Source organism: Maylandia zebra, linkage group LG7 (genome assembly GCF_041146795.1).
Source record: "Maylandia zebra isolate NMK-2024a linkage group LG7, Mzebra_GT3a, whole genome shotgun sequence".
NCBI classification, from domain to species: Eukaryota; Metazoa; Chordata; class Actinopteri; order Cichliformes; family Cichlidae; genus Maylandia; species Maylandia zebra.
In genome coordinates this window covers 17,295,633-17,323,552 of record NC_135173.1, presented here as the reverse complement: position 1 = coordinate 17,323,552, position 27,920 = coordinate 17,295,633, and the positions used below count along the sequence as shown (strand labels likewise).

Genomic DNA, 27,920 nt, shown 5'->3' with positions numbered 1-27,920 from the left:
TATAAAAAATTAAAAAATAAAAAATCATACAAATTAAAGGCAAAAGAAATAACTTCAGTGACATATTGTTTGATCTGCACAGAGGCAAAACCACAAAAATACTGGCTCTAAGAACACACAGAAGAAACTGTTTTTCTAAACACTCGAATAGCTAAAAATGACCAGAATATTTGAGTGAACAAAATTAAAAATTTGATCCAAGGACCCACAAAGAAACAAAACAAACATTTATTTATTTCCGTATCAAAAGGTTCACATATTAGTACCAAAAATGTAAACTGGTCCAGCAGTGGGACTATGAAGATTTCATGCTGACACAGAGTTGCCTACATTATTAGAACATTACATTATTATCATTTGCCATAAACATTTCTATAAGCTTCAACAGACCATTGCAGATATTAGAAACGCTCACAAAAGCAAACCTTCAGCCACACTGTTTCAGGCACTGGAGTCCAAAAGAATTTTGTATGTGTGACCAGTGCATGAAATATTGACGAGCAGGACAGCCACACTGTAGCAGACCTCTCCCTGAACTCTGTTTTCTCTGCAGGCATGTTCACCAACATTTGAGGCTGGCAGTGGCCCTGCTCTGCCAGCCCAGTCATTAGCTTCTCCACAGCATGCTCCCAAAGCTGTTCTGCTAATGGATGCCAAGTAAAGCCAATCCCTCCAGCACACCCTTAAACAACTTACACTCCACTACAGCCACGCAACAGTGGATTGCGCCATTGCCAATGTAGCCATTTGGATCATTACAGATACAAGTTCAATTCATTAACATCATTTCCCCAATTTTATTACAAACACAATAGTTAATTTCAAACATTACGTAGAAAACACTTACCAATATTTCTTGAGTGCTTAAATAGCGGTAATGTTAATCAATGAACATTTAACAACTATGATACATACAGTTCGTGTTACTTGTGGAAGAGGAGGCCGCGTTAGTTGCTGCAATTTAAACATTTTACATGCCTGCCTTTTATTTTCTGGCACGCTGTCTACAGATTGGGTGAGATTAAGAGCTACACTGTAGTGTCCCTATTGCTCCAGACACCATTTGAACTGTCTGACGACCGGCACAGCCTCACTCTTCACCGTCGCACACATAGTTAACAGTACTGCATTCAGTAACTATAAATAGGATAATTTGTTAAGACTTACGTCACGTACAACGTAATTACAACTAGAAAATCTCCAAGTATCCCTACAGGTGACAGCTTACATATATTATCACAGTAAATACGGTTCTATTCAAAACCTTCACAGAAATCCACAGTACACCAGTATTTTCAAGGTATAAAAATAAGTTACAAATCTGGATAAATATTTTACACAAAACAGCTATAAAATGATGCTGTGTTATCTGACAAGCTTGCACAAAACAGGTTTTTTGTTGCAGTTTTTTTTACACTACTTGGAGTTAATATGTTTGGTTCTTGTTTAAAAAAAAACAACAACATTCATTTCATTTTCTGTTAAACACAAAGGTTTTAAAAATTTTCAGTCCCATTTGACATCACACTTGGCTACAACAATCATTTTATATACAAAGCTGGAGAGGGAAAAGGAGAACTGCAGAAAAGCCTGTTTCCTTTTATCGCCATGTCACTCCCCCCATTCAGCAGAGACGGATGAAGAGCGTCCCATACAGGAACTTCAACTTAAGCATCAAGTCCAAAGATGACTCCTTACAGGCTGAGCACAAAGACAGGAGAGAAACAGAGATGGAGACTCGAGTTTTTAATCTGCCAGCAAAGAGATTTCAGTAAGAAAAAACTGGATCTATCCTCGGTGTTCAGACACTGAGCTGACTTCTTTACATTAAGAGCTTTTAGTGCATTTTTTTTTTCCTTTTTTGGATGTACTTCACTACTGCGGTCAATTAATGGAATAATAAACAAAGTCCAAATAAGAGCTAATGTTTGAATGAGGCTAACAATTGCCAAAGGCTGTGGCTTCAAAATGGCCTGTTTCTCAGTTAACTGGCTTCATGCTACACAGGAACTGCCGAGCTGTGGGCGATAAGTAATCCTCTGTAATGATATTTCACTACAGGGAAGTCACAGCCACGGGTAGCAACACTGCAGACGCACGAACATTATCGTCAGTGCATCATTTGATCTACGTCACAGCGGGAAGAAAAAATACATTTCAACTGCATATGTGTATTTAACAGCCGAGGTGGCGAGCAAGAATGAGGCAGCAGTTCTGTCTTATCTGCATACACGCACCAACACCACGGTGAACTTCAAAAACCATGCACTCATCTTCACACAAGAGTCTGATGTGACTTTAATGATTCACGCATATATGTTTTAAGCGTGTCTTGAGACTTTTTGCACGTCACTGAAAACATTGTTGCTGCTGCAAACTTCCACAAAGCTCCCACTTTAAATACTTCACCAAAATAATTCGTATAAACAGTGTGTGTGTGTGTGTGTGTGTGTGTGTATTAATGATGCTGTAGTAAGTAAACTACATAAAATATATTGTTATCCAGTTGCTCCTTTAAGTCCTGTACTGTTCGTTTGTAGCTCAGGTTCACATTAATAGCCTATTCAAGTTACTTGTGTACCTGCTGTAATTGATTAACATGACTACTAGTTGGCTTTGAACCAACATACATGCCTTTGTATATAGTAGAGAGTGTCTAAAATCCATTTTTTAAAATGATTTTATTTATACTTCACAAACACCTCGATGTTGAACATGTTCAGCTTACCTGCGCTTCAGACGCTTTTGAGGAAGTGCTCTGAAAAGAAAGAAACATTTTTAGGACATCCCACAGAGTTGAGTCTGTTCATCTGCACGTAGCGTTTTTAGTGGGAGAAACGTTGTAGATAGAAAACACTACGTCCAGATGAACAGACTCAACTCTGTGGGGTATCCTTACCTGGACGATTTAGCATGCATCAAGACACTTTTTCAAGAGAATCTTCGTGTGCTTGAGCTGATTTCAGGCGGATACATTTCATCACGGAAGCACTGCCACTATGACGGTCTTTTATTCCATCTCATATACATGAACAGGAGTCCAAACAAATAATATCTGCTGCCATAAGCAGCAGCTACAACATTTGTTTTGGGATTTCATGCACGAGGACAACCTTGACATAAATTGGCTAGGTGCTGACGGTTATATTCAACTATGAAACCAGAGTCCAGCAGCAGCCTCTGCAGTTACTGAGCCTTCACCTCTAATTAAAATCAGCCAGCCTGTGTGCTGATTAGCACACTTGTGTGCCATATATCTCTGGTAAGATGACCACTTTGTTATTTTAGGCACATTGTTCCTCTTTCAGGATTCATTTTCAGACTTTTATGGGGTGCCATAAAGTTACCCTTGTTTTCTCATGTCAGTGACGAGTGCAAGTCTAGAAGAGCTGTGCAGGATTCAAATAATATCATAGCTAATGTTTAGTGGTGTGTGGTGCACTTGAAGACAGAAAACGTGGTCCACTGAGTTGCATTTGCACAACAGCAGGAAATTACTTTTTCCTGTATTAAAACTGTATTGTGACAAGTTCCATTTTTTAAAAAAATCAAAAGAAATAAAAAAAAAAAAAAAACAGGGACATGTGGAGAGCAACACTAACAACTTATTATTCATTTTATGAATTTATCAGTTGCTCAGTAAAATGCAATCTGCATATATGCAAGTAACAGAAAATTGCATCTGTACTTTAACCAAAAGCTGACCTCTCTGACCAGCCTGCACAACAGATAATGTTTTTCGCCTTACAAGGAACACAAAACGTGTTTTCTCTGTATCAGGTTGTTGAATCCAATCTGCTAAAATCATGAGTTGGTGCCACCTGCTGGAAGAATGGTAAAGCACATGGACACAAACAACCTGACAGACCTACTTGCAGAAATTCTCACATACACATAGCTGTGCAGGCAAAAACCTTAAACACACAAGTGTCATTTTAATTAGGTAATATTTACCCATGTATTTGACTGCAGTAAAACACCGATCTGCAGCACTGTGCCATTGTGCATTCAGACATGCATGCATGCAAACAAAAAGGTCACTGGCATTGTCACACACTCACCGATAGATGTTGGGATCTAATAGCATGGCTGTGTCCTGTGGCAACTGGGATAAGTGCACCACTTTAGTCTTCAGCTGAGATCGCTCTGTTTCATTCACCCACACGTCAGGCAGTCTGCGAGACAGCACATACATGCAGAAAGAGGACATGTGGTCAGATTTCAAGGTTACAAGACGAAGATGAGGATACCGAGGACGGAGTGGGAGTAGGGTCGAACGGAGCAGGGTGGGAAAGATGTAGCCTCAGTGAGTCAAATGAACACGTTAACACCTATCTCTGAAGACTAGGTATGTTTCTATAAGGAACCAAACCACAGAAACAGACATACGTGCACAAGTGACCAGACTAGCACACACAAAGGGTGGAAAAAGTGTACCTTCCTCTCATTTGCATGATCAGATCGTATGTGTCAGTGATTTCTTTTGCAAATTTTACTACAAAATGGAAAAACTGGCTTAGAAGTACAATGAGAACAGACTGATTATATTCCCCCTTAAACTTCAATTAGAGAGTGTGTTATATTAAATGCTGAACTGAGCAGTAGCACCTTACTGCACCCATAGTATGGGAGTGTGCCGAGTAATGGCGTGGCAAGTTGAGGTGCAAAAGAAAGAAACAAAGAGCTTAGCAAGTCTGCTGCGCTTCCCCTCCTTCCTACAGCCCCCACCTCCCCGTCTCCACCCCCAGCGTTCCCCCGTCACTATGTGCGTCATCACAGGAGCCCCCAGAGACAGACAGACACACACACACACACACACACACACACACACACACACACACACACACACACACACACACACACACACACACACACACACACGGCTGCTAGGCAAGCATGCAGTCACCAAGCCAAATCATTCATTCACATGCCTAGTCAGCCCATTCAGCATTATGGTGTGCAGGTATCGCTTCAGATGTTGCAGAGTTGAAGGTAGAGGTGAAGAACTAAAGAGAGAAAATATAATGCAAAACTGACAAATGAAGGACAGGAAAGTATGGAAGGAGGGAAAGCAAAATGAAGTGGCAGTGGAGGCAGGGATGGCAGACATTAAAGTAAAATGATTCACTTCAGTAGTTGCAAAAACCCTTTTATGGTATGTTTAAGTGCCTGGAAGGTGCTGCTAGCTGCATAATGTATATATATGCTTTTGCTCAAGTGTGTGGTTGCAAAGGACTACAAAATACCCTAAATCATGCAAAAACATAGCTTGCTCATGCAAATGATAAGGGCATATGCTGTCTGTTTGGTTGTTGTTGTTTTTTAAGTTTGAAAAAAGTAAAGAAGTGTGATGCTAAGTTGTTTTCCTTTTTGATTCTGCAGTGCACAAAGTCCCTCTATCCCCTTTAATGGTGGGGAGAGAAGAAAGAGGAAGCTGAGAAGAGGCAGAGATACGACAAGAAACAGCCCCCTTCAAAGCAGCTTTACAGTTTGGATTACTCTTGAGTTAGTGTCGTTCTCCAAAGCAAACCTCAAATGACAGAGGTGGACCTGCGGAGTGTTAAAAATGCAGTAAACACCTGTGTGTGTGTGTGTGTGTGCTCGTACTTACACATGTAAACATCTCACAGTAAGTGCGCTGTGGTACTGATGACTTATTATATCCTTGTGTCTGGGAAATGCATAAGAAGGCTGCACTGGGGGGAGTGGGGGCAGCATGTTGCACGTGTCGAAAATACACACACACAAACACTCCCAAAGTGCTCATATCATTCACAAACACACGTGCACATTTTCAAAGCCCTAAAAGATCGAAAAACCCCATTCAGTCACATAAACCAAATAAAGACAAATGGATTTGTTTTATTTTCAGGAGGAGAATTGGGAAGGTTATTTGCCTCGCGTCTTTATGAGCCAGAAATGTATATTGTGCGGGAGGCCCTCTGTTGAGAAAGCTACTGGGGAACGCCTGCCAGAGTGAAGCTCGTCTTCAACCCTGAATTGATGGCTGGCTCCAGGCCTTGAAGCTCCCAGTGGTGACAGAAGCAAAAGGTTTATCATAAACCACTAAAGAGTATAATCAGATTGGTAAAATATTAAATGGCTTTATATGAAGTGTCCTGATAAACTACAAAGAACAGGAGGCTCAGAAAGCCGGTTCATTGACTATAAAACTCACTGCAGCCTAAAGAGAGGCTACACCCCATCGGCACCCCAACTTCCTATTACGATTTTACACCACAATACTTTAGGAACGGTTCTATTTAAAATACAATATACTTTTATATATTCTTAAAAACGAATTCAAACTTCTGAAATTCTGAGATTTTAGATGCGTTTTGTCTTCCCAGAGATCACGTTACTCCTTGCTTAGTCAGGTTTACACCACAGATTCAAACCCAAGACCTAGTTGGTAAAAATAGCAACAGTGCTAACCAAAATCAGTTTAACAATTAAAAAAAAAAAAATGTAATCAACATGATAAATGCTCAAAGAATAACCTCCTCCTTCACTCTATTATGCTTACTGCCAAGGAGTCAAGTCACACCTACTCTACTCTCAGCCAGGAAAAACCCATTCATAGTAAATAGAGCATAGGTTACATCAAATGGACATTCACACTAATTTTTCCTAAAATAAAAATAAATTTATTCTCTTTTTTTTGAGAGGAGAGGGGGGGGGCTTACATACATGTCTACTACAGACAGAATGCGTGGAAGGAAGTGGATGTTCTTGACACGGTCTTTTTCTTCCTATCAGATCAAATTAGCAGCTCGAGTTTCACAAGCAAACTTAGAAATAGCAGTGATGCAGGTTTATGCATTAATTCTTTTGCCTCGTGTCAAAATTTATGGTGCAGAAGTAACTGGTCAGAGACCCACCAGACAATACCCCCAGTGCGCTTTCAAAATGTAGTCAGACATCATAGATCAAAGCTACATTGATCTTTAGTACATTTAGAGACAATTCTGCATGCTTACTCTTGCAAACTTGTGACAAAGTTCCCCGGGGCAGACTGAAAACAGAGCAGGGGAAAAAAAAGAAAATCTAATTTTACACTTTTTTTCTTTTCTACACAGTGAATACCCCCCCCCCCCCCCCCTTTTTTTTTTCCTTTTTATAAAACTGTTTCTGCTTAAGTGACTAGAATAAATATTAAAGGTGCTTCTTTTGGAAACTGTTGCTTTTTTGTTAGATCTCCACTAGCTTGTATGGCAGCTGCCTAAAAGTAAACAAAGCAATAAAAAAAAATTGAATTTGGGGAAAAAAACATAAACATTTAAGAGATAAATCCATGTTGGGAAATATAAGCTCCGTCTAGTTTTTTCATAACTATGTGCAGGACAGATTCGGTGGCTGGAGGTGTTCATTGTCAGTGACTGTGTATTCTAGTGTTAGTTATTCAAAAGCAATCAACAGCGTGCAGGGGAATCCACTCACCCATCCATCAAAGATTAGACTCCAATTATGGTTCTCTCGCTCTCTCTCCCAGCCCTCCCATCCCCCTTTTCCTCCTCAGTGAACTGCTGGTAAATCTCAGTTCATAATGGCTCATGTTAATCAGTTACTCATTAATCCAAATGGAGTTAATGAGTGTCAGTCACACAGTGAATGGTTAGCTTGAGCATTAATAAACATGACTTCCCACATTCACACAGCTAATCATTGACTCAGTGGCTGAGAAACACATGTGCACACATGCACATTGCAGCCTATATGCTTACATTCTTCCTTATCCTTAGGGTATTCTACCAAATTACACATTTAGAGCCGCCTCAGATGTGTGTAGGACAAATGATGATGGAGTGACTTTCGACACTTTGTCTGCTTTATCATCATTTACAGTTCCTCACAAACTAGGCAGTGTGTGCTGTGACTTTTTTCATCCTATAAGTGATGTCATCACTTACAGTCTAATTCCTTGCACTATCCCACAGATGTGATAACATGTTTTTCACTCATTGTTGAGTGTTTCTCATTTCGGGCTGATCTGCTGCTCTTTTCTCTCTACCAGGTTTCTTTTTCTTTTGGTCTATTAGTCTGTATTTCGTATTACCTTAGTGTCAAAACTCCCCCCGAGACCCACAATGAGCCTGTCAGTGGAAAAGATATCAGGCACCTCCGTCAGTTCACTTTGTTTTGACCTCATTGTCACTCCCATGGAAACACTTTGCGCCTTTTCTGACTTCCAACTTGTCTTCTCTTCCAGTTTTTAGCTGGGAGAAAGCATACTTCGTTCTTACAACATCCTCACCACTTTCTCCACTTCTCCTCAAGGTAAATATGCTTTCTTAAAAAGAGAAATAAGGCCAGACTGACTTAAAATTATTCTGAACTCACAAACATATGTGTGGCGGTAAGACTACAGTGGTCAGTGTGCAAGTCTAATAAATCCAAGGGTAGTTTTTCATGAGCTTTCATTTCTTGTGCAGGGTAAGAACATTTCTATGCATGTATTAGTGAACGAGGCCGAATGAGATCAAGTGTTCTTTTCTTACTTCTCTTGCTAGTTAACGAGACCTGGCACAGGTTCTTGGCTATGGATGAAAAGCTTCTTGTCTGAAATCATAGATTTATTGTTTTACAAACCGGTAAATGTGCCCCGAAAATCAATGTAAACTAAAAAATGTGCCTCTGTAAGAAGAAAGCCTGACAGACTAAAGAACTTTATCCAACAAGAGGTGGCAAAATAGTCACCTCTAAACTTAATAGAAAAGACAGCCTCGCAAATGTTGTACAAGCAAACTTAGTTCGGTCCCCTGGTCAACTTTCATCTGTTTAGAGGTACTCAAGCCACCCTCACAACCACACGGCTTAAGACATTACTGTAACCCCCCTCCGTAATGGGATAATTATCCATATTAATGACCCAAGCACTCCTCTGGCCCAAGGCAAATGTATGACTCAGTACTACCACTGCCTTCTTCTGCATGAACCAAGGCGTCTCATTCTTGCCTTCCATCTTTCTGTTAAATCCCCTCCCTATCATTCATTCCCTCTGATTTCATTCTGCCTCTTCCTCACATTTCTCACTCCCACAGCCATTTTGCTCCCACTCCTATTTCTCACTTTCCTCCCATCTCTCTCCCTCCTATTCTTTTCCTCATCTATTCTGCCTGCATCTGTCTTTGGGGTCTCAGCATCAATCTCAATCTTTGTCTCTCTGTTTGGAATTAATTTGAGAAATGTTTCCTAATCACCAAACTTCATCTCTCTCTTCCTTTCCCCACTCCCTTATTATTTCTCCCCACATTAGATTAAACTCCCACATGCATGGAAAGCAGAAGGCTGTAGAGGTGGATCGGAGATGGGAAAAGGAAAGAAGAGGAGGATGGACTGCAGAAACATCAGAGAATAAAGATTTTTCTACAGTCTGTTCACTGGAAGCTTTTAGCAGACAGCTGAATTTGCAAACTTGTGCCAGTACTCCCGTCTTTGCCAGGTCCCTTTGTTTTCAAACTATTTCTTTGCCACCACTGACCTTGTTCTCGCTCCCCTTCCTTCTCTGTTTCTCTAGTTCTTTCCCGCTTATCTCTAGTCATCCTTGTTCTCTTTCTCAGTCGGCATTCTGATCATTTTCAGATGCCTTTCAGTCAAAACCTTTAATAGGAGTGTGGGAGAGTTGGGAGTTTGGTTGGATCTACCCGTGAGCAAAAGCCCTACTGACAATCACAGAGTTCTGTGAAGCTCTCTCTCTTTTTGCTTCCAATGTTCACCTCCAGTGGACTGAGCCCAGGAAGGCTAAGCTGGCAAAAGGCATTTAAACGGGTGATGACTGTGCAGAACGGTCCAAGTCTCAGTGGGCTTAGTACAAGTTTATCCATTCATTCAGCCAAGTAAGGAAGATTTATAACAAGCCCCGACATGAAGGAAGCCCAGATCGCTGCATGTGCAGCTGGATGACACATACTCGTACAAACTGCTACAGCTCAAAGAGGTAAATTTTGTACAAGTGGTTCAGTCTTTGGATTGTTACAGATGTGGAGGTTTGTACAAGAGGTGTTGAGCTGCCTTGTTGTACACTGGTTACATTTACATATTATGGCTTACAAATATTAGTATAAATTATTATTATTGTGTGGCCATGGCTGAGGTGGTAAAGTATGCTGCAAACCTGCCCTTGGACAAGACACCAAATCAGATGGTAGGTGAGCATGGCTGCGCTGCCACCATTAGTGTGCAAGTGTGCGAATGAGAAACAAGGATAAATGGGACCATATCAGTGCAGACCATTACCCCCAAGCACCTTGTAACTTGAGTTTTGCAAGGTCCTATAGAAATAAAGTATATTACTTTTTAACATTCCACATTAATTATTAACAAATGTCAGAGTGCACGTCTTCTCCTTCTCAGTGGGGTTAAACTAGTGAATAAGTTCATCTCGTAGTCAGACCCAGAAGTATTTGCACGACAAGGTTACTACAACAACTTAAAGACTGTCCCGTTTACAAGGCAGACATGTAAGTGTCAGGTTCAGTTTCAGTTCAAAACCCAAGATGGTTCATACAGACGCCCCTGAAGCATGAATAGTCTCACAATTTAGAAGTCAGAGGAGGCCTGCCAAAACATCTTTAAAACATGCTGGCACTTATTTTTTGGCTTATACACAGTCTATCAAAAACAAGCATCCCATTTCAAAAGGATATATTTTTGAAAGTAATGGACATAGAAGCCTGCAGTAAATTTTAAAATACATATCTAAATATAAAGCTTACAAAATGTGTCTCCCTCCAGACTCGTGGCATATATCCATACGATAGTCAAACCCATCCCTGGAGACACTGCAGTCGTTATACTACATACTGGCAACCACATGAAATTCACAAATCCCTCCTTTCTAACGGTATGTGTTTCGATCATTGCCAGTGAACAGCTAAGGAACTAAAGCACTACGAAATCGAAAGCTTACACCCTGTATATTATTTAATATAAGGCAAATGCTCATGCAGATCTATAATAACATGTAGGAAAAGTTTTACTCACATGTCCTCAGGTGTCCAATGCAGAAGAACCTTGACCTTGCCAGACCCCTCTTTCCTTTTGGCTAGCACCTACACAGACAATCATGGGAGGAACAAAACAAAACAAAATATTAAGCTGGCTTCAGCAAGGAAGATTCAGAACAAAGTATTTACACAAGAATATAATTTAACCCAAATGGCTGTTAACCTTTACATTTCAAGCCCCTTTTGCTGCTTTACATGAGCACAGACGTATCGGGTTTAGTCTGTATTGCAGCATTCTCTCGCATCTGTGGAGAAAAGGCTTCAAAGATGCGTCTTATTTCTGGCCTCACCTCTCTAATGAATAATACGGTTACATGCTTCAAACATCCTACCAAGTGATTCAGTGCTCATTTTGCTTGTTAGTGTAATCATCAGCCGGTCTTAATAATGCATGTGAGAGCTCAGTGAGATTTCTATTTTCAGGGTGCTCTATGCCCCGCAACACACTGCAAGACCAAGAAACTAATTCAGACAGAAGATAAAGCACATGAGACATTTCCATCGTCACAAAGTCACTGCTCCTGTTGCGGGTTATGTCGCAACCGAAAGCTTCAACACGTTAGGCAGGAATGCGTTTAGCGGAGACCAACTCCTACAGAGGAATGTTTGCATCACAAACCTGTGTTCATTTTTGCTTTGGTTTCAATACAAACCTTTTGCACAGCCACTGCAGCTACAAACTTCAAGGCTTTTCTTCTTTGAAAATACAGTTGAGACTATACAAGACTTCCTGCCTATCTAGCCCTTTTCATGCATAGCATTTCATCTTTCATGCTGTGTTGGTTTATAGTAAAACTGGTGTGGAATTCACAAATATTGTCAGTAGGGAAAAGAAAAGCAAGAAAAATAACCAGGAGAGGCAAAAATAGCCACAGATATAACCTCTTGCGTCAATTGCCTTTTTTTTGAGGGGGTCTGTTTTTAGGATTGTGAATGAGCTCACATGTGAAGAACTTCTCTTACGCACATGAATTTTTGAGATTATTTTTGTGACTCCAGGGACTAGCTCTGGCATTGATGGAAACTGGTTTGAGGACAGGAAGGAGCAGGCTCCACTGAGACAAGACACAGAGACAGAGGCAAGACTCGCTCTCCTCCTCTTACAACGGCTCCTGCATTTCACAAAACGCATGATTTTTGTGTTTTAAGTAGCTTCAATCTGTTTTATTTATCTGAGATCCCACTAACCTCAATGATAAACAGATACAGCTAATTGATGGATAATCTGACAAATTATGTATTTTCATCTTCCTCCACCTTTGTGATGTTTTGAGGAAAGCAAGGAGGACACAAACATGACCTGTAATAAACTGATTAACTTTAAAATAAGCAAAACAAAAAAATGAAACGAGGACTATTTAGGCTAGGTTAGGTGAGATTAATTTTGTTGTTTCTGGACTTGTGCCTTAACATTTGTCTGCTAGACGCTTTGCAAACAGCAGCCAAGTTGGCAGATCAACCATGTTCCCTTTGTCTGCAATACAGTGTGCAGACACACAAGTCTTGACAAACACAAGGAGGGATATCAAAGCACCTAAAACAGGGTGATTGATTAATAGCTTGGGGAATTAAAAGAGTTACTTACCATCTGATCGTATCTCGATACACTGCCCGTGATAACAGGCAGTTCTAAATGGTATCACAGTGATACAGTGTGATACACTGAAATGTGACATACAGTGATATAAATCAGGAAGTCTGCAAATGTCACAGCTGCAAACAGCCGTGAGATAACTGCCAGTTTAAGTCACTTTCAAATATTCATTATTATTCACAAAGCACTGGTTTTGGAGTTTGCTAGTCTTCCCTGTACCAGCGGGGGTCTCTCCTCCCAAAAACTTGCATGAAAGGTTAAGTCCCGATCTAAAATTAACCGCAGGTGTGGCTGTGAGAGCATGTGGTTATCTGTCGCTCTGCGTTTTGTCTCTGTTGGACTGCTGACCGGTTCAGAATGTGACAGCTGGGATAGGCTCCAGCCACCCCAATGACCCCACGTAGTTAGCAGTTTCTGACAATTCAAATTAGAGGAAAAAGTCTGGAGCACCTGTTTATATATTATAGGAGAAAGTGATACAGTACATTTCCATCCATCCCATCCATCCATTCGCTTCCGCTTATCCTTTTTCAGGGTCGCGGGGGGCGCTGGAGCCTATCCCAGCTGTCATAGGGCGAGAGGCGGGGTACACCCTGGACAGGTCGCCAGTCTGTCGCAGGGCCAACATACAGGGACAGACAACCATTCGCACTCACTTTCATTCGCACATTCACACCTAGTGACAATTTGGATTATCCAATTAACCTATCCCCACTAAGTGCATGTCTTTGGACGGTGGGAGGAAGCCGGAGTACCCGGAGGGAACCCACGCAAACACGGGGAGAACATGCAAACTCCACACAGAAAGACCCCGGCCTGATGTTGGAATTGAACTCAGGACCTTCTTGCTGTGCGGCAACAGTGCTAACCACCGTGCCACCGTGCTGCCCCAGTACATTTCCCTACCGATATTATATCTCACTCAAGCAAAAACAAACAAACAATCAAAACAGACTTGCACCTCTTTGCTAACTGGATTCTACTTAAAATGCTCTCAGATGTGCCTCTTCCAACTTTCTAACTTAGTCCTCAGAAGATGTAAAAACTCCTTTCAGACTATTAGTCACATCTCATAAATAAGCACTGTATCTCATTTGTTCTTGCTTATCTCCCTCTTCCTTTATCTGCTAGCTCTCCAGCTTCGTCAGTTCACATGGAGAGGAACAGTTTCTCAGAGACAACAGCAGGGCTTGTATACGAGAGTCAAACTCCTGTGCTAGCTGGAGTGAGCCCTACTTGAGTGTCTTAAGCCCCGCGGGTAAGACTCAGTGCACTAACCAGCTGCTTTACTGCTTTTTTATTTAAAAATGCATAGCTGCTAACTTATGCCCTCAGGCACCTTGTAGCACCAGGTTAATAATCACAAGCCAAGCCTACACTTGAAAGGGCCATGAACATGTATGTAAAGAAGTGGGCTTGTGTTTAAGCAGCATGAAGTGATTTGTGAGCTGAGTGGTCTGATGATGATGGTCTGTGCTTTAAGGGACAGATCTTAATCCTCTATAAACCCAGGGGAGGACGGTAAGAGAGGGGGAAGTAAAAGAATGGGAGGGAGAGAGAGCAGGAGGACTTAGGGAGTGAACAGCAGATATTAATGTGGCTCCAAAACAAAGCAGTGAAAACTGCAGGAATCCAGCTGGGGGAGGACAGGCCTGCTAAAACTGGGTGCCTGTCTAGTGTCATGGGGTCAAGCTGTGGATGACGCAGATTGGTGCAATAGCAAAAATATCCCATCATAAACATGACTGAGTTGCTCCAACAGGTCAGCAGACCCATTGGCCAAGCTCCACAGAACCCCCCACGGCTTTGCTCCATAACCCCAGGCCTGGGAGGGTCCACTGGGGCCAGGGGTCTAACTCAGCATCGCAGCCCGTCACCACAATCCTTCAGGGATTACAGAGAAAAAAAATCTATGCCCAACTGGCAAGATCTCCTTCCGATTCCATGACCCTAACCTTCACTTAACCCCTGTTCCCTGTCCTCACTCTCCAAGTCTGTTACTCTCCCTCCCTTGACTGGTTCTTCCTCCTTCTGACTCTGTGTCCAAATAGTTACCTCTCTTAACCTCTTCCCAAGCTTTATCTTCAAATTTTCCCTCCCTGTCTTTAAATTCTTGGCTGCTGCAGCTGACCGGTTGAGGTTTATAGAGGCAATGCAAAGGAGAAAAGAGCTGAACAGGAGTCCTGTAAAAATACTCCTCAGCTGCACCCACTTTATGCATCAATTATTTACTTAAAAAAAAAAAAAAAAAACAGAAAAAGAAAAAGAAACAAACAAAAAAATCTAACAAATAATGAAGGGCTGGGTGTTGCTATAGCTGACATGCAAGCATTAAAGAGGTACAGTAAATACAAAAAGTGTAAACACCCCTGTCAGTAATCAAAAGGTACATCAAGAAAGTATTAGTTTAGGGGTGTACACACTAATGTGCACCTAACTGGCCAGATTTGTTTGTTTTTCCTTTGAACTGTACCGCTTACATATTTGTGATTTATTGTGTGCTCATTTACTAACATCACAAAAAATTACACTGGATGAATCATTGTTGTCATCACTGAGACAACTGCAAATGTGTTGTACAAAATACCCTTTTTAATACCGAAACAAACATTTTAACAGAACCGGGCTCTGTTTTTAAACGACCCTTTTACTCCTGTGTGTTTTTCATGGTGGTTAAAACCCTTTTCAGAAAGGCTGGTTTTATTTAGAGGCCAAAGGGGAGACATTTTGTTTCCCGTTTCTGATCAGCCAATGGTGATGCTCTACAACAACGCTTTTAAGAATTGTTATATCTTTTTGGGAAAATGTCAAATGGAAATATTTCATAGCTAGAGTGGTACAGGCCGGTAAAATAGAATAAATTTCTGCCTAGAGATAACAAGTGTAAACAGAATTACTGACACTGGCAGGAAAACTGCTGCTTTACAAATGTAAAGAGAGACTGCGCCGAGAAAGGAGTGGGACTGTGTGTGTTTCATGTACACCATGTGAACAAAAGAGGATTAGGCAGCAGATGATCCTTACTCCTCCCCCCCCCAATCTTTTTGAAGAACACCACATCACTCAATCTGAACTGGAGTCAGAGTGCTCCCTTGTGGAAGTGCATTAGAATAGCAGCTACAGTTAAGTTTTCTTAACAGAAAATCCATTTATCTAAGGAATTTTTGTCAGAAAAAAAGATTTTTCTTCCTATGAGAGCTCACATGTGGCTCCAGTTTAAGGTGAAAAGGGCACTTTACCACACATTAATAATGTATTCTGCACAAGGCTCAAAATGGGGAAAGCTGCACACATAAAACACACCAATTGTCTTTCCTGTGAAGCCCGATTTAGAGAAAAACAACATCAGGCCTTGGGCTGTTGCTACAGGTTCAATTCAAGTGCAAAGAGGAAAAAAAAAATCTGAGATATATATATATATATATATATATATATATATATATATATATATATATATATATATATATATATATATATATAAAATAAATAAATGTGGGATGTACAAAAAGTAACATTACAGTGCCATAAATTTACAAACGAGCAGCTTTATTGGTGTCCCTGAAGGGAAGACGAAAGATTTAGATGACGCTGAAGACAAAGTCAGCTTCAAATTTTATTGCTCATTATGATGATGAAGGTCTAAACCATCGTTGAAAATGTTATTAATTTCTTATGTGTTCTTTCGGATAAATGACTTTGGGAAAGTTCAGCTGTGTTTCCTGAAAATATTCTTTATCTTATTTGATCTTGGTGCTCTGACACACAAGCGTTCCAACCTTGTTTTCTTATTTACTGCATTATAGAGTAAAAGATTTTTTGGTTTATCAAATCATTAGAAATGGCAGCAAAAAGCTCAAATTTCTATAAAATTATGTAACCAACTCAGTGCCTTAACTGTACATTGATCAGCTGTACATTTGCACTCATTCACAAAGGGCCTATTTTGAGCCAAGAGAAATCAAGTCCTGTTCCAATTATATAAGAAATAGACTTTTAACATACAAAAGTAGCGAGAACCCGGAGACCAACTAGTAAGGGTGTATAACTTATAACACGTTACTGTAATCCCATTACTTTTGTCAAGTAACGAGTAAAGTAAGGGATTACTATTGCAAAAACGGTAATTAGATTACCGTTACTTTCCCGTAGGAACGCTGCGTTACTAAGACCGTGATTTTTTTGCGAGAATGTCTCATGACAATGACGTAAGCGAGTGCGATATTCGTGACAACAGCTGTGTGCAGATCAACAATGGATCATATATCGATTGTGGGAGAGAGTATGAGCGTGCAGCGTTTAAAGCATGGAAGTACTGACCTTACTTTGAGTTTGATTCCATAAAAAGTGACAAAAACATTAGCGTCCACCGTGCGTGGGAAGAAAACTTCTTTTTACAGCGAAAAAAACCCCTAAACTTCCAAGCAAGCACCGAGTGTGCAATGACGTAATGGGAAACTCACAGAGAAACTCGCGGATTCTTCAACTGACCACGGCACACCTGCACCAGGGTAAACCTCCGCCTATGCCACTCCTGCTTTACAGGTGAAAATAGAGCAACAGGACCGCTGAGTCTTTGACTTTATTTTCTGCTGTGTTTTACTGGCATCTATTTGAAAGACTGAGTGTAAACACACAAAAAAACAAAATATTTTATGTGCTGGAATGTGCAGAAAATAGGTTTAAATATTAAACAAATTTCTTCCAGTCAGAGAATGTTGCATATAATTAAATTTTTGCTTGATGCATAAAGTTAAAAGATTAAAACTAATAAAACGAGATTTAAAAAGACATTTTTCCATTTGATTACACTTTGTATGATAGATTATGCAGAAAAAGTAGAATTGGGCTGAAAGATCTATCGCTTTATCACCTATTCAGGTTGTAAATCGTGTTTTTAAAAAGTAACTAAGTAATATATACTTTTGAAAATAAGTAATCAGTAAAGTAACGGGATTATGTTTTTGGGGAAGTAACTTGACCAACACTGATCTAAAGTAGCAACTTCCAAGACACAAAAAATTAACTCTGAAAGGCCAAAACTGCAGTACCTCTAACTGCCAAATGCAAGTCAATCCCCAAAGCAAAACTATGTGCAAACGCACAGCTAAAAAACGCGAAAAAGCACATTTACTGTTTGTTCTCCATGTGTCGTTTCTCCCTTCACAACAACTGAGTGACTTTTATTTTATTTTTAATGTATCATCCGAGAGTTATACTGATAGGTCTGAAAATGAAGTCTGTCTCTGGTTTGACTGCCAGGCGTATGGACAAAGGCCTTAATTCTGCCAATTCAAAGCTGTGAACTGGACCTCTAAACCATCTCACATATGACCATGACAGCCACCAGGCTTTTTCATTCTATTACAAATAGCTGATGAGCAAATGTCAGTCATACAAATTTGCATCTGAAATCAAAAAAGCTATTCTTATTGCCTTTGTTTGCCATTACCATTTTTGTGCTGTTAGTGATTTTTAAACCATTTTTAATGGCTTTATTTTCCAAATAATGCGGCCTGCAGTGTGCCCAAAAAGTGTGTTTCAATCTGGTGAATGAATTCCTAGTGGTTAATAGTCTTAGCACTAACATTTTTAAGACATCAGGATATTTTGAGGAAATCAGTTTAACTGTAAATTATTTTTTTATTTTACATAAGTAAAGAGTGTTTTAGATATGACCAGAGGGAGCCAAAATTGTTTCTGGTCTAACTTTAAAACAAACGTAATATTTTACATGCATTTCCCTTTCTGCGTGTTTGATTTAATCTCTCTACTCTTCCAGTCTTTAACAAACACAGCAAGAGGCCAATTAAAGCTGGACATGAAGAAGAGGAAAGCATAAAAAAGGAGAAAGCCTGCTCTCTCTGAACCGCCCCCTCCCCCGTTGTGTGCAAACCCATTAAAATGGAAAAAAGACACTAGAAAAACTACAAGACATTCAGTCAAGCACATACCGTACTGTGAAAGACAACACTGTGGCCATTGCCCACACTTTCAATGTGGGTGGCGAGGTTGAGGCAGATGGCTCTGTGCCGAATGGCATCCATGGTCTGGGCATCAAAGAAGTCATGGGGTCTCGCTGGAGGGTGGGGGGTGGGGGGTGGGGGGAGGCAGAAAACAGGAGTAAAGTCAAAGTCCCAAACATGTACACACACGTTTATATAAAACCATTTGTCCAATTTTGGGCCCCCCAATCATCTCACAGCTGAAAAATACTAATCTTTTGTAACAACAGCTCCCATACAAGTAGAGCTGGGCGATAGAACGATAACGATATGTATCGCGATATAACTTTTACTCGATAGAGAAATTAAGCTATCGCGATAGACCTCGCCGCTCTTGTCCTCTTAAAATAAAAAAATTAAAATTAAAATTAAAAAAAAGGTCAGCCAATCCAAACTAAGTAGCGCAGAGCCGAACCAATCACAGCCGCAGCGTCATGTCGCGTGACTTGTTACGTACAGCACAAGTGCCAAGCCGCACGTGTGTTTGTTTGGGAAGCAGCCAGCGGGTAATGGAGCCAGCGCGTAATGGAGGAAATGAGTGTGCCGACTAGAAAAATCAACCGAGCGTGACCGAAGAGAAAACAGATGACGGTTCCAATGCCGGAGAGATTGTCGAACGGAAGAGCCAAAGAAGTTCCGTAGTGTGAAGGTATTTCGGCTATTTCAAGTCTGACAAAAAACAGAGTAGCGTGCACTGTAAATTGTGCCGAAAGCAAGTCTGGAAATACAATAAACTGGTGCATGCGTCACGTTATTGTTTCGGTGAAATGAATTTCTACAATACTGTTACTGTTAATTCTACTCTCTGCAGTGTTTAAATGCTTACATATACACACAGTTACTGTCCCTCCACACATACGACTCGGTTCTGCTTCTATGCCCAGCTTTGTTTACTTTTTCCCACCGAGGCTTCTAGACTTCGGATTGGCCAACATTTCTGCACGGTTAGGAATCTAGCGCCACCTGCTGCTTTGGCATGTTCCTAGCAGCGTTTTTCTTCATTTCTGCCTTTATGTGTGGACGGGATTATTTTTTTTTTAAAACGAAAACGGAAAATCTCCGTTTTCAAAAATACCCGTGTACGTGTGGACGTAGCCTCAGTCTCTGACTGGAAGCGCTAATTCGTCATTCGGCTTTTGTCAGACTAAAGTAACTGTTAAAACTGTTTGAAAAGCTAAGCTATACAACAAGGAGAGATTGAGAATTTCCTTTTAGTTCTCAGTTTATTTGATATTGACAAAAGTTAGTCAGTTTTGTCTGTTCTTCTGTAAAACAAACTAAGATTTATTTTTAGAATTAATATTTTGTTTCTAAGTGGAATTGACAATTTAGTCTGTTTCGTTTGTTCTATTTTGAAACTTAAACGCTTTAGCGGCTGCCTTTTGTGTAGTTTGCAATATTTGCCTTTATTTATCTGAAAAAGTCTCATGTTCCTTAAGTACATCTACCCTGTTGAACTTATTATGGGAAATAAATATTTAAATAAAAACAAGCTGCTGATTATTTCACATTTTACTTGTGAGCAACGGCACATTTAAATCTTACAAATATAGTTATTTGGCTTATATTGTGATAGATATCGTTATCGCCTGAAATGAAAAAAACATATCGTGATATGAAAAAATCTCATATCGCCCAGCTCTACATACAAGTTAAACAAATGACAGCTCTCAATTGAAAGCTGTATGAAACTGGAAAAATTTGCATTTCCTGCGAAAATGCAGTGTGAACACTTTACAGCACTCACACAATAGATGACTGTTTTAGTTTCTCTGAATAACTGTGACACAATTCAGTAGAAAGAAAACTCTGACCTCTTAACATCTGAAGTTGTCATCATCGTGTTTTCTAAAATACTTACACAGCGCTCTGCAGTCTTTGAAAGGAAAAACATTATTATGAAAAAAATCACCAGAAGTATACATTTAGGAGAAAGGAAATTTTCATACCTTTACTTGATTTGACAACCAAACAAGGAAAATATGGCAATTATTAACTATTACACAACTTTGGATTTTGTAACTGTATTTTTTTTTCCCTCAGCTAAACCTTAAACGCTTAGAAACCACTGCCACGTATGACTCACGACCAGCGAACGTATGCGTCGGTGACTATCAGCAGAAAGTGTGAACGGCAGAATATTACCTTCGATTGCATTAGAATACAGGTCAAATGTCTCAGTTCAGATTTGGATTTTCTTAATCCATATTATTGCAATCTAGTTGCCATTTAAGAAAAGTATGTTTTATATATTAATAGTTGGTAATAATGGCAAGCATACACAATTTACAAATTGACTGGAATATGCAAAACTCCTGACAAAAGACTCTTAAAGACTCAATATTTCTTGGTGGATGGGTGGTTTACTACTGCACAAATCACATCTGTATCCAAGGTTACAAAACTGAAAATGTTGTACATGTGTTGTTAAACTACCTCTTGTTTAGAGAATTAAGACAAACAGAGGTGTAGAAATTAAAAATAATACCTGCATAATGCATAAACAGGCCATTTAAGGCAAACCCTGCAACGAGGTAGTGATCTGTACCTGTCCAAGCATTGAGAAACTACACTTTTACATGAAACACTTCCTACTGAAATGCAGCACTTTGCCATGTGGAAAGTGTGTCTGTCTAGCTGGCAGCAGTTCCTGTTTGTGTTGGTGTTTGTGTGTGTGGTCCAGCTCTCACTTTTCCAACAAAGACATGTGGGAGTTTAGAAGCAAAACAAGCACAGCGCGACCTCAAAAATGTGCTCAGGTTGTAATCCTTTTCAACACAGAAAGGAGAGAAAAGCACAATGAGAAGCATTTTGGAATAAGATCGGTGCGTGCGCCTGTAAGGTACGTACGTAAGGAGCACCTGCGTTTGTTCCTGAGCTTCTTCCTTTTGTTGAGTCCGGCCTTAGAAGGGGAGTCCTCCTTGAGTTTGGCCTGACCAGACATTCTCGAGGAGTTCTGCTGATTGAAGTGACTGGGTACGTGACGAGCCAGTCCACCTTGAGAAGCAAAACTAGCATTGCAGCCACCAACTACACACTGCAGCAGAGAAGCAGAAACAAGAAAAACATATGGCCCTGTCAGGATATTACCCATACTATGAAGGATAATGAGACAATGAAGAGAAGAGCGGGACATTAAGTCTTAGTTTATTTATGGTTTTACCTTGAAGGGCTTATCCCCACTGTGGGTCAGCATGTGTCTCTGGAGCCAGCTCTGACTGGTGGATGGCGTGTTATACACCTTGCAACCCTTCCACAGACACACAAAAACCTGAGGAACACAGACAGGCAAGCATGACAAAATAAAAAGAGATTACAGAGAGAAAAAATAGTTCATAACAGAATATTGAACAGAGGATAAAGACTCCTGAAGAAAGGCCTTTTTAAGATCATGTGTGAAATGATCTAAACCTAACTTTCCCTGTTATCTAAAGACCAACGTTATTATAGTTAACTAAAACTAAACGAAAATTAGATGTAAGAAACATTTTAGTTCAACGAGACAAAAAAATAACATCAGCCTTTTAAGGCTGGGGTTTAAAACTACACTTTCAAATTAAAACAAACACACGACTGGGAACTTGGAAAATGACCTAAAAGTAATATGAAAACATAGAGAAAATATCATTAGTATTTGTTAGTTTGATAAAAAAGGCTATTACAACTTGCCTGACGTCTGCAGTGTGAGTCAACTGCTTTAAAATAAGTTAGATTTTTCTATTGCAACGCCTTTGTTGGTTTTCCTAAATCTTGCCTCTGACATATGCCCTCCATACATAAAAAACAATTACAAAGACTAAAACTAACATCGAAACTAATAAAAACTAAAGATTTTCAAACAGTAAAAGCTAAACTAAAACAAGAAAATCCACTCTGGAAGGTAACTGACACTAAGCTAAAGTCAAAATGAAATAAAAGTAAAAACTAATTACAAAATATAAAACTTTCAATAACCTTTTCTCAAATTCCGCCAACAGATGGAAGATGTCAGTATGACTTGTGAAACTGCATGAACGTTACATTAATTGATTTATGGGATATAGAAAAAAAAAAAAAAAAGTAATTTTGTTACAAAAGTGGCAACAAAAATTGTATTTACTTTGCTTACAAAAAAAGGATCCAGTGTTTGGTGAAAAAGCAGTTTAACATTCACTTTAATCAGATTATAGGCACATAAGGTGCTTTATGAGTGTGCAGTGGCATACTGGATGTCACTAGAAATTAGTAAGAAAATGAATTATGCAGTTCACTTTAACAAAAGAAGGATTCAGATGACCTTTATTTTAGATTTGCCAGGGTGTTGAAGCGATGAAGTGAAAATGGCCAACTATAAATTTAAATTAAAGTCGTCCAATTACAGAAAATTGCTCTACTGTGATTTGGCTCTCTTCGCAGTTAGTGTTGAGCTAGAGCAAAAAGGGGCACTAGTGTACTAGGCTACAAAACTTTTCAGTCTACTGACCCCTCCTCTCTGCCCATCCACATGAATCCCCCTGATGTGCTCTGCCAGATCAGGACTAGAGTTGAAGCACTCTGGACAGAGGTCCCAGCAACACTGGTAAGCCATCGACTTGTTTCCAGAGCGGCTGGCACTACCCTGTCCATTCATCATGGCAGGGGTGGAGCGCCCGCTGGATACTAGGCTCTCCATCTCCATCAAGGTACTGCTGATACTGAGCAAGAGGAGAGGGCAAGGAGGAATTCAGTGTCACAGTTATAAAACAAAGATGGCTTTGCACAGCCATAAAGAACAGGTGCTGATATTACATACTTGCTATGCTTGAAAGCCTTCGGGCTGAAAGGGATTTTCCATGCATGCCACAAACACTCATGCCAAATCAACTTAATGAGTGCGGTACACATAGCTTCTTAGCATAGTATTACAAATTTGCTGTGCTTCCATCAAAGGGCTCACAGTCAGCAGTGTTCTCGCAAAACAAATAAGGTTTAAAATTTCAAGTGGCTACAATTTGATTAGTTCAGCATTAACAACCTTTTATTAGATACATCCCCACACTTCACACTGATCTGAATAGCCACTGAAAAGTTGTTTTTCCCATCCAGCTGCTGGAGGTTAAAGGCCCTCTGTGCTTACCTTTAAATGTGAGATTTAAACTTTAACACTAAAAACAGACAACTTTAAAAAACAAAGACTGGATTGCCATCCTGCACTCGTTCAGTCACTACTTGGGTGGGTGGGTACTACAACAGCACCTACACTACAAGAGTTATTCCGCCGACCAACCTGTCCTCTGAGTCCATACGGCTCAAGGGTTCACCATCCGAGGATGATATCTCCACACTCGCCCGCCTCTTGTCACCCATCTCCCCACCACCAGCGCTGGCTTTATCTCCATCTTCGCTGACAGTTTTGCTTTTCTCGCTGTCTGTCCCCGAACTCCGGCTATCCTCTCCCGTCTCCTCCTTAGCATCTTTTATCGTGCTATCGCCGGTAGGTTCGCTGTGACCGTCTCCCGGGCTCTGCTGTGATTCCGTTACTGGCTCTGGCTCTCCGGGAGCATTTGTCACCTCCTTGTCGCCCAAAGAAACACAGTCGTCTGACACCACCTCGCTCGCGGCCTTGTCTGAATCTGCAGCGGGCTTCTCCTCGCCAACCTCCGCCTCCACCGCTTCCATTTTCGGCTCTAGGCTACCGTCTGGCTGTTCCGTTTCCGGTTCGGTAGGGCCATTTTCCTTCTCCTCGCCATTGCCGTTGTTTGTGGCCACCGTCGGTACGTCTTTCTCGTCGCTTAGCGCGGGTGCTTCTTCTGAAGCCGCAGAAGCCATTTCGGCGGCGGACATAGCCGGGAATACTTTCGGTATTAAAATTTACTCATGCCACCGTCAAAAGCTTCTCTGCAGAAGGAGGGCTGGCTAAATTCAGTCCGCTCCCTGATTGGACGGAGACGGCACGAGGTGGCGAACTATGACGTAGTATTTAAAGTTTCCTCGTGTTTCCGAAAGCACATGGTTTTCCTTTTTGAATAAAAACTGGAGTATTAGTATTAAAGCTTATAAGTAGCTTTGAAATATTAAGTTGAATGAATGAATGAATGAATGAATAAATAAATGTACTCATAGTTGGATAGCTAGTTATCGCGCTAGAAATGATTTTATAACCGATTCATGAGAATACCTTTGGGGTTTCCAGGTCTTCCTCAAATATATCGATTTAACAGTTTGTCAGCATAACGTTACATCTTTTTAGACATGGTGTAGATAATAGTTTTTAGGCCAGGGATGTCAAACTCATTTTACACCATCGGGCACATACAGCACATGCACTTTGATCTTAAGTGGGCTGCACCAGTGAGACTCCCGCTTCTATCAGTGTGAAGACGTTTAACTGCACATTGAATCCTTGAGATAGCCTAATATAATATATATTAAATATATATATATTTGCATCTGTTGGCCTCAAATTGCGTGTACATTGTTTACTGAGTTCTTATTAGTCAGGCATTCACATGTAAACGGCTTTGATTTACAACATTTCCATCATGCACCAAAGAGCTTTAATTTTTTTTTGCTAGAATGCCAAACAGGAAGGTAAGCACGGGCATTTCTACAACATGGCCACCCAAAAGTGGCCTATTAATAATTTATGAATGCTATGATTAATGTTAGAAACCTGTTGTGAATGCAAAAATATGGTCCATGTTGCTACAGCTAGATGACCACCAGAGGGAGCCACAGCCCCTCATTTAAACTGTCATTCATGCTTGGTAAATCAAATGAAATCATATCTTATATTTGATTGTTTTTGATTACTATTTGAACCAGAGGCATGCAATTTTGCATGAGGGACTCAACAATTCAAAAAAATCCTATAAGTGAATTCATAGTAAAAGTGTAACCGTCATGGGGGAAACGCTTTTTAAATCTATATTTTGGAGTCAATTTAACACTTTCCATGCATGCGATTTTTATATTTTGGGGTCTATTTAAGCTGGAGTTCATTTAAATAAGTAAAATTCTTTCGGTCAACAGTTTTTGAGAATGTAATCTTTGATTATGTTGCAGGCTTGAGTCAAACTCCCTTTTGGTCAGCATCTCTACTGCATGTAGCTACAGGGGAGATAAAGAGCATAACACAACCACTCATTAGGAACAGAAACATTTATTTAACATGATATAAAACAGATGGGATATGAACATTTGCAAATTAAATCTAGTATGTAACTGTATGTTGAACATATCCTCCCATCCAGATATACCATGTACATTATATACACAGTAAATCTCTGATAATTACACTTTGTACACACAAAAAATTATCTCAGATTCAGAAAGGGGTTATTTCTATTGCTTTTTACACATCCTTATCCTGTTTTCTTTTAGTTCCAGGGCTCCAAACCAACATGTCATAAATGTTCTCGATTTTTTGTCATAAAATATAATCAAGATCTCTTTTTCCATCTCTCAGTTTAAATATATCTCTCAGCAATTTAAAAAAAAAGGACAGTATAGATTGACTCAAGTCAGAACATTCACATATGCATTGGCAACAAAGTGCCAGGGACTTCAAATCCCATCTTTAAATAATTAGAACTCAGAAGTATGAGAAATTACAAATACTCTTAGTCTGCAGCAATAAAATGGTTCCTCCTTATATAATAATGGAGGGATCTATATCTTTTATCTACTCATCTTTAGCATAGACACATGTTCTTTACAATAAATGGATAAATATGCCTGGTTAGATGATGTCGAATGTGTGGGGGGAAAAAATTAAGTGAATTATTAAAGGCTTAATTAAATGCAGAGAAAATGTGAAACTTGCTTCTGAAACTTTTTCGAACAGTTGATGAAACATGAATGAAAACGTATAACAGACCAACATACTCTGCCACAGGCTATCAGGCTCAGAACAGAGTTCAGTCTATTAGCCTCCTGTATATACAGATAGACTTTGGCCCAGATTCGAACACAAAAACCTAATAAAACCATATAAATAATAAAAATGATTATAAAAGCCTTGTAAAAACTGAAACTGCAGCAGTAAAACGGTATGAATCCATGTGCTGTCTTGCCAGGTTGAGAAGATTGTTGCCCCCCGAAGAGGGAGGAGCTTAAGACGTCACAGTGAGCAATACAGAAGTCAGAGGTTGAGACCCATGAGTATGAAGTAGGCAGTTTCACTCTGTAGCCAAAGGCCTTGTGCTGAACTCTTTAGGAAAGTCCTCAGGAGCCGCTTCAGGCCTCCCCAGCTGCTTCCTTCATGTGTAGGTTTTCACTGAGGCCAGAGCCTGGGCTGAAGCAGAACAAAAGGACAGAAGTGAAATTATAGTGAGATTCCCTCATAGTTCTGCTATACAACAGTGTATTAGTGATACCGCAACACATAGAGAACAAACTCCCCGCATTGTTACGTGAAATGAACCCAACTAATTATCCTGAAATGCTTTTTTAAAACCCCAGAAATCAAATTTAACAATCAAAACACTTCAGCATTATGAGTATGAGTGAAAAAAGGGTGGATGGAGGCCCTTACTGATGCTACTACACACACATGAAGTGAGAACCGTCAGTGAGCTGGGGGGGTGTGGTGGTGGGAGACTGCGGATGGGGTGGGGAAGAGGACGACAGGCTTTTCACTGCAACGAAACGACAACATGGTGAGCACAGGCGCACGCATGAAATGACAAAACAACAAATTAGAACAGTTGATAATGAGTGAATGGCTAAATAAAACAGAAATAATCACTAAAGTGAGTGAAATTACTGAAAAAGCTACTGAGTAAGTAGTAAGTAAATTACCTAACACATACACAATGAAAGCAGCTACAGTTTGTTTCTAAGAACAGGCTCCCACCAGCTTTTGTTTTATTGCATGCGTTTTCTTTGATCCAACCACCCCACCTCCACCCTCTCGTCTCTCTAGAGACGTACCTGCTACCAGCTTGCTGCGTTTGGAGGCCTCGGCTGCCAGCTCATAGGAGATATTAATCATCTTCTCCTTTTCCTGTACAGTAACCTCCTCTTCAGTCTCCTCCTCAGGGCTCAGAGCCAGACTAGGCAGCACATTCTGCATGCTAGGAGCAAACACAAAACAGCAAGGTTTTCTCTACAGCATGCGACGGATAACTTCTAATTACCAACAAACAGGCCAGTTTTTAAAAATCAATATGAGGGCACTGACATTTAGAATAAAATGCCACAGTGGCTCAGGGATGAGCAAATAGACCTTTTCTGCACATTTGAGGCATGGATCTGCATGCCAAGCGCATGAGACATCTATGCTATGACCCTAAACTTACCTTTTACTTTTAGAAGGAATTTCATGCACGACATCTGCTCACCTGCAAAGCTGGCTCT

General features: G+C 40.2%; 2 protein-coding genes across 16 annotated transcripts in view; both read right to left on the bottom strand.

Moving 5' to 3' along the window:
* Positions 1–212: 212 nt before the first annotated feature.
* On the bottom strand, positions 213–24,502 carry LOC101464281 (zinc finger protein aebp2). Of its 2 annotated transcripts, XM_004567732.2 has the most exons (9): positions 23,848–24,502; positions 23,065–23,275; positions 21,766–21,873; positions 21,453–21,639; positions 18,552–18,676; positions 10,984–11,051; positions 4,062–4,175; positions 2,729–2,758; positions 213–1,701 (listed from the first exon to the last, which is right to left on the bottom strand). In XM_004567732.2, exons 1-9 carry the CDS (start codon positions 24,402–24,404, stop codon positions 1,695–1,697), a joined length of 1,407 nt encoding a protein of 468 aa, XP_004567789.1. In that variant the 5' UTR covers positions 24,405–24,502; the 3' UTR covers positions 213–1,694. The 2 variants fall into 2 exon arrangements, with proteins under 2 accessions (XP_004567789.1, XP_004567790.1); XM_004567733.2 differs by lacking the exon at positions 2,729–2,758.
* Positions 24,503–25,703: 1,201 nt separating this feature from the next.
* LOC101463790 (pleckstrin homology domain-containing family A member 5) overlaps positions 25,704–27,920 on the bottom strand; it is a 90,501-nt gene continuing 88,284 nt past the window's right edge. For 11 of the 14 annotated variants that reach the window (XM_012923711.5, XM_076885925.1, XM_076885922.1 and 8 more), the window contains 3 exons: positions 27,495–27,637; positions 27,115–27,199; positions 25,704–26,856 (listed from right to left, as the gene is read on the bottom strand). In XM_012923711.5, coding sequence (XP_012779165.1) covers positions 26,799–26,856; positions 27,115–27,199; positions 27,495–27,637 — 286 coding nt within the window. In that variant the 3' untranslated portion in view covers positions 25,704–26,798. Of the gene's footprint in view, positions 26,857–27,096; positions 27,200–27,494; positions 27,638–27,920 lie in introns of all 14 variants that reach the window. The other 3 variants (XM_004567730.6, XM_012923712.5, XM_004567731.5) reach the window with 2 other exon arrangements.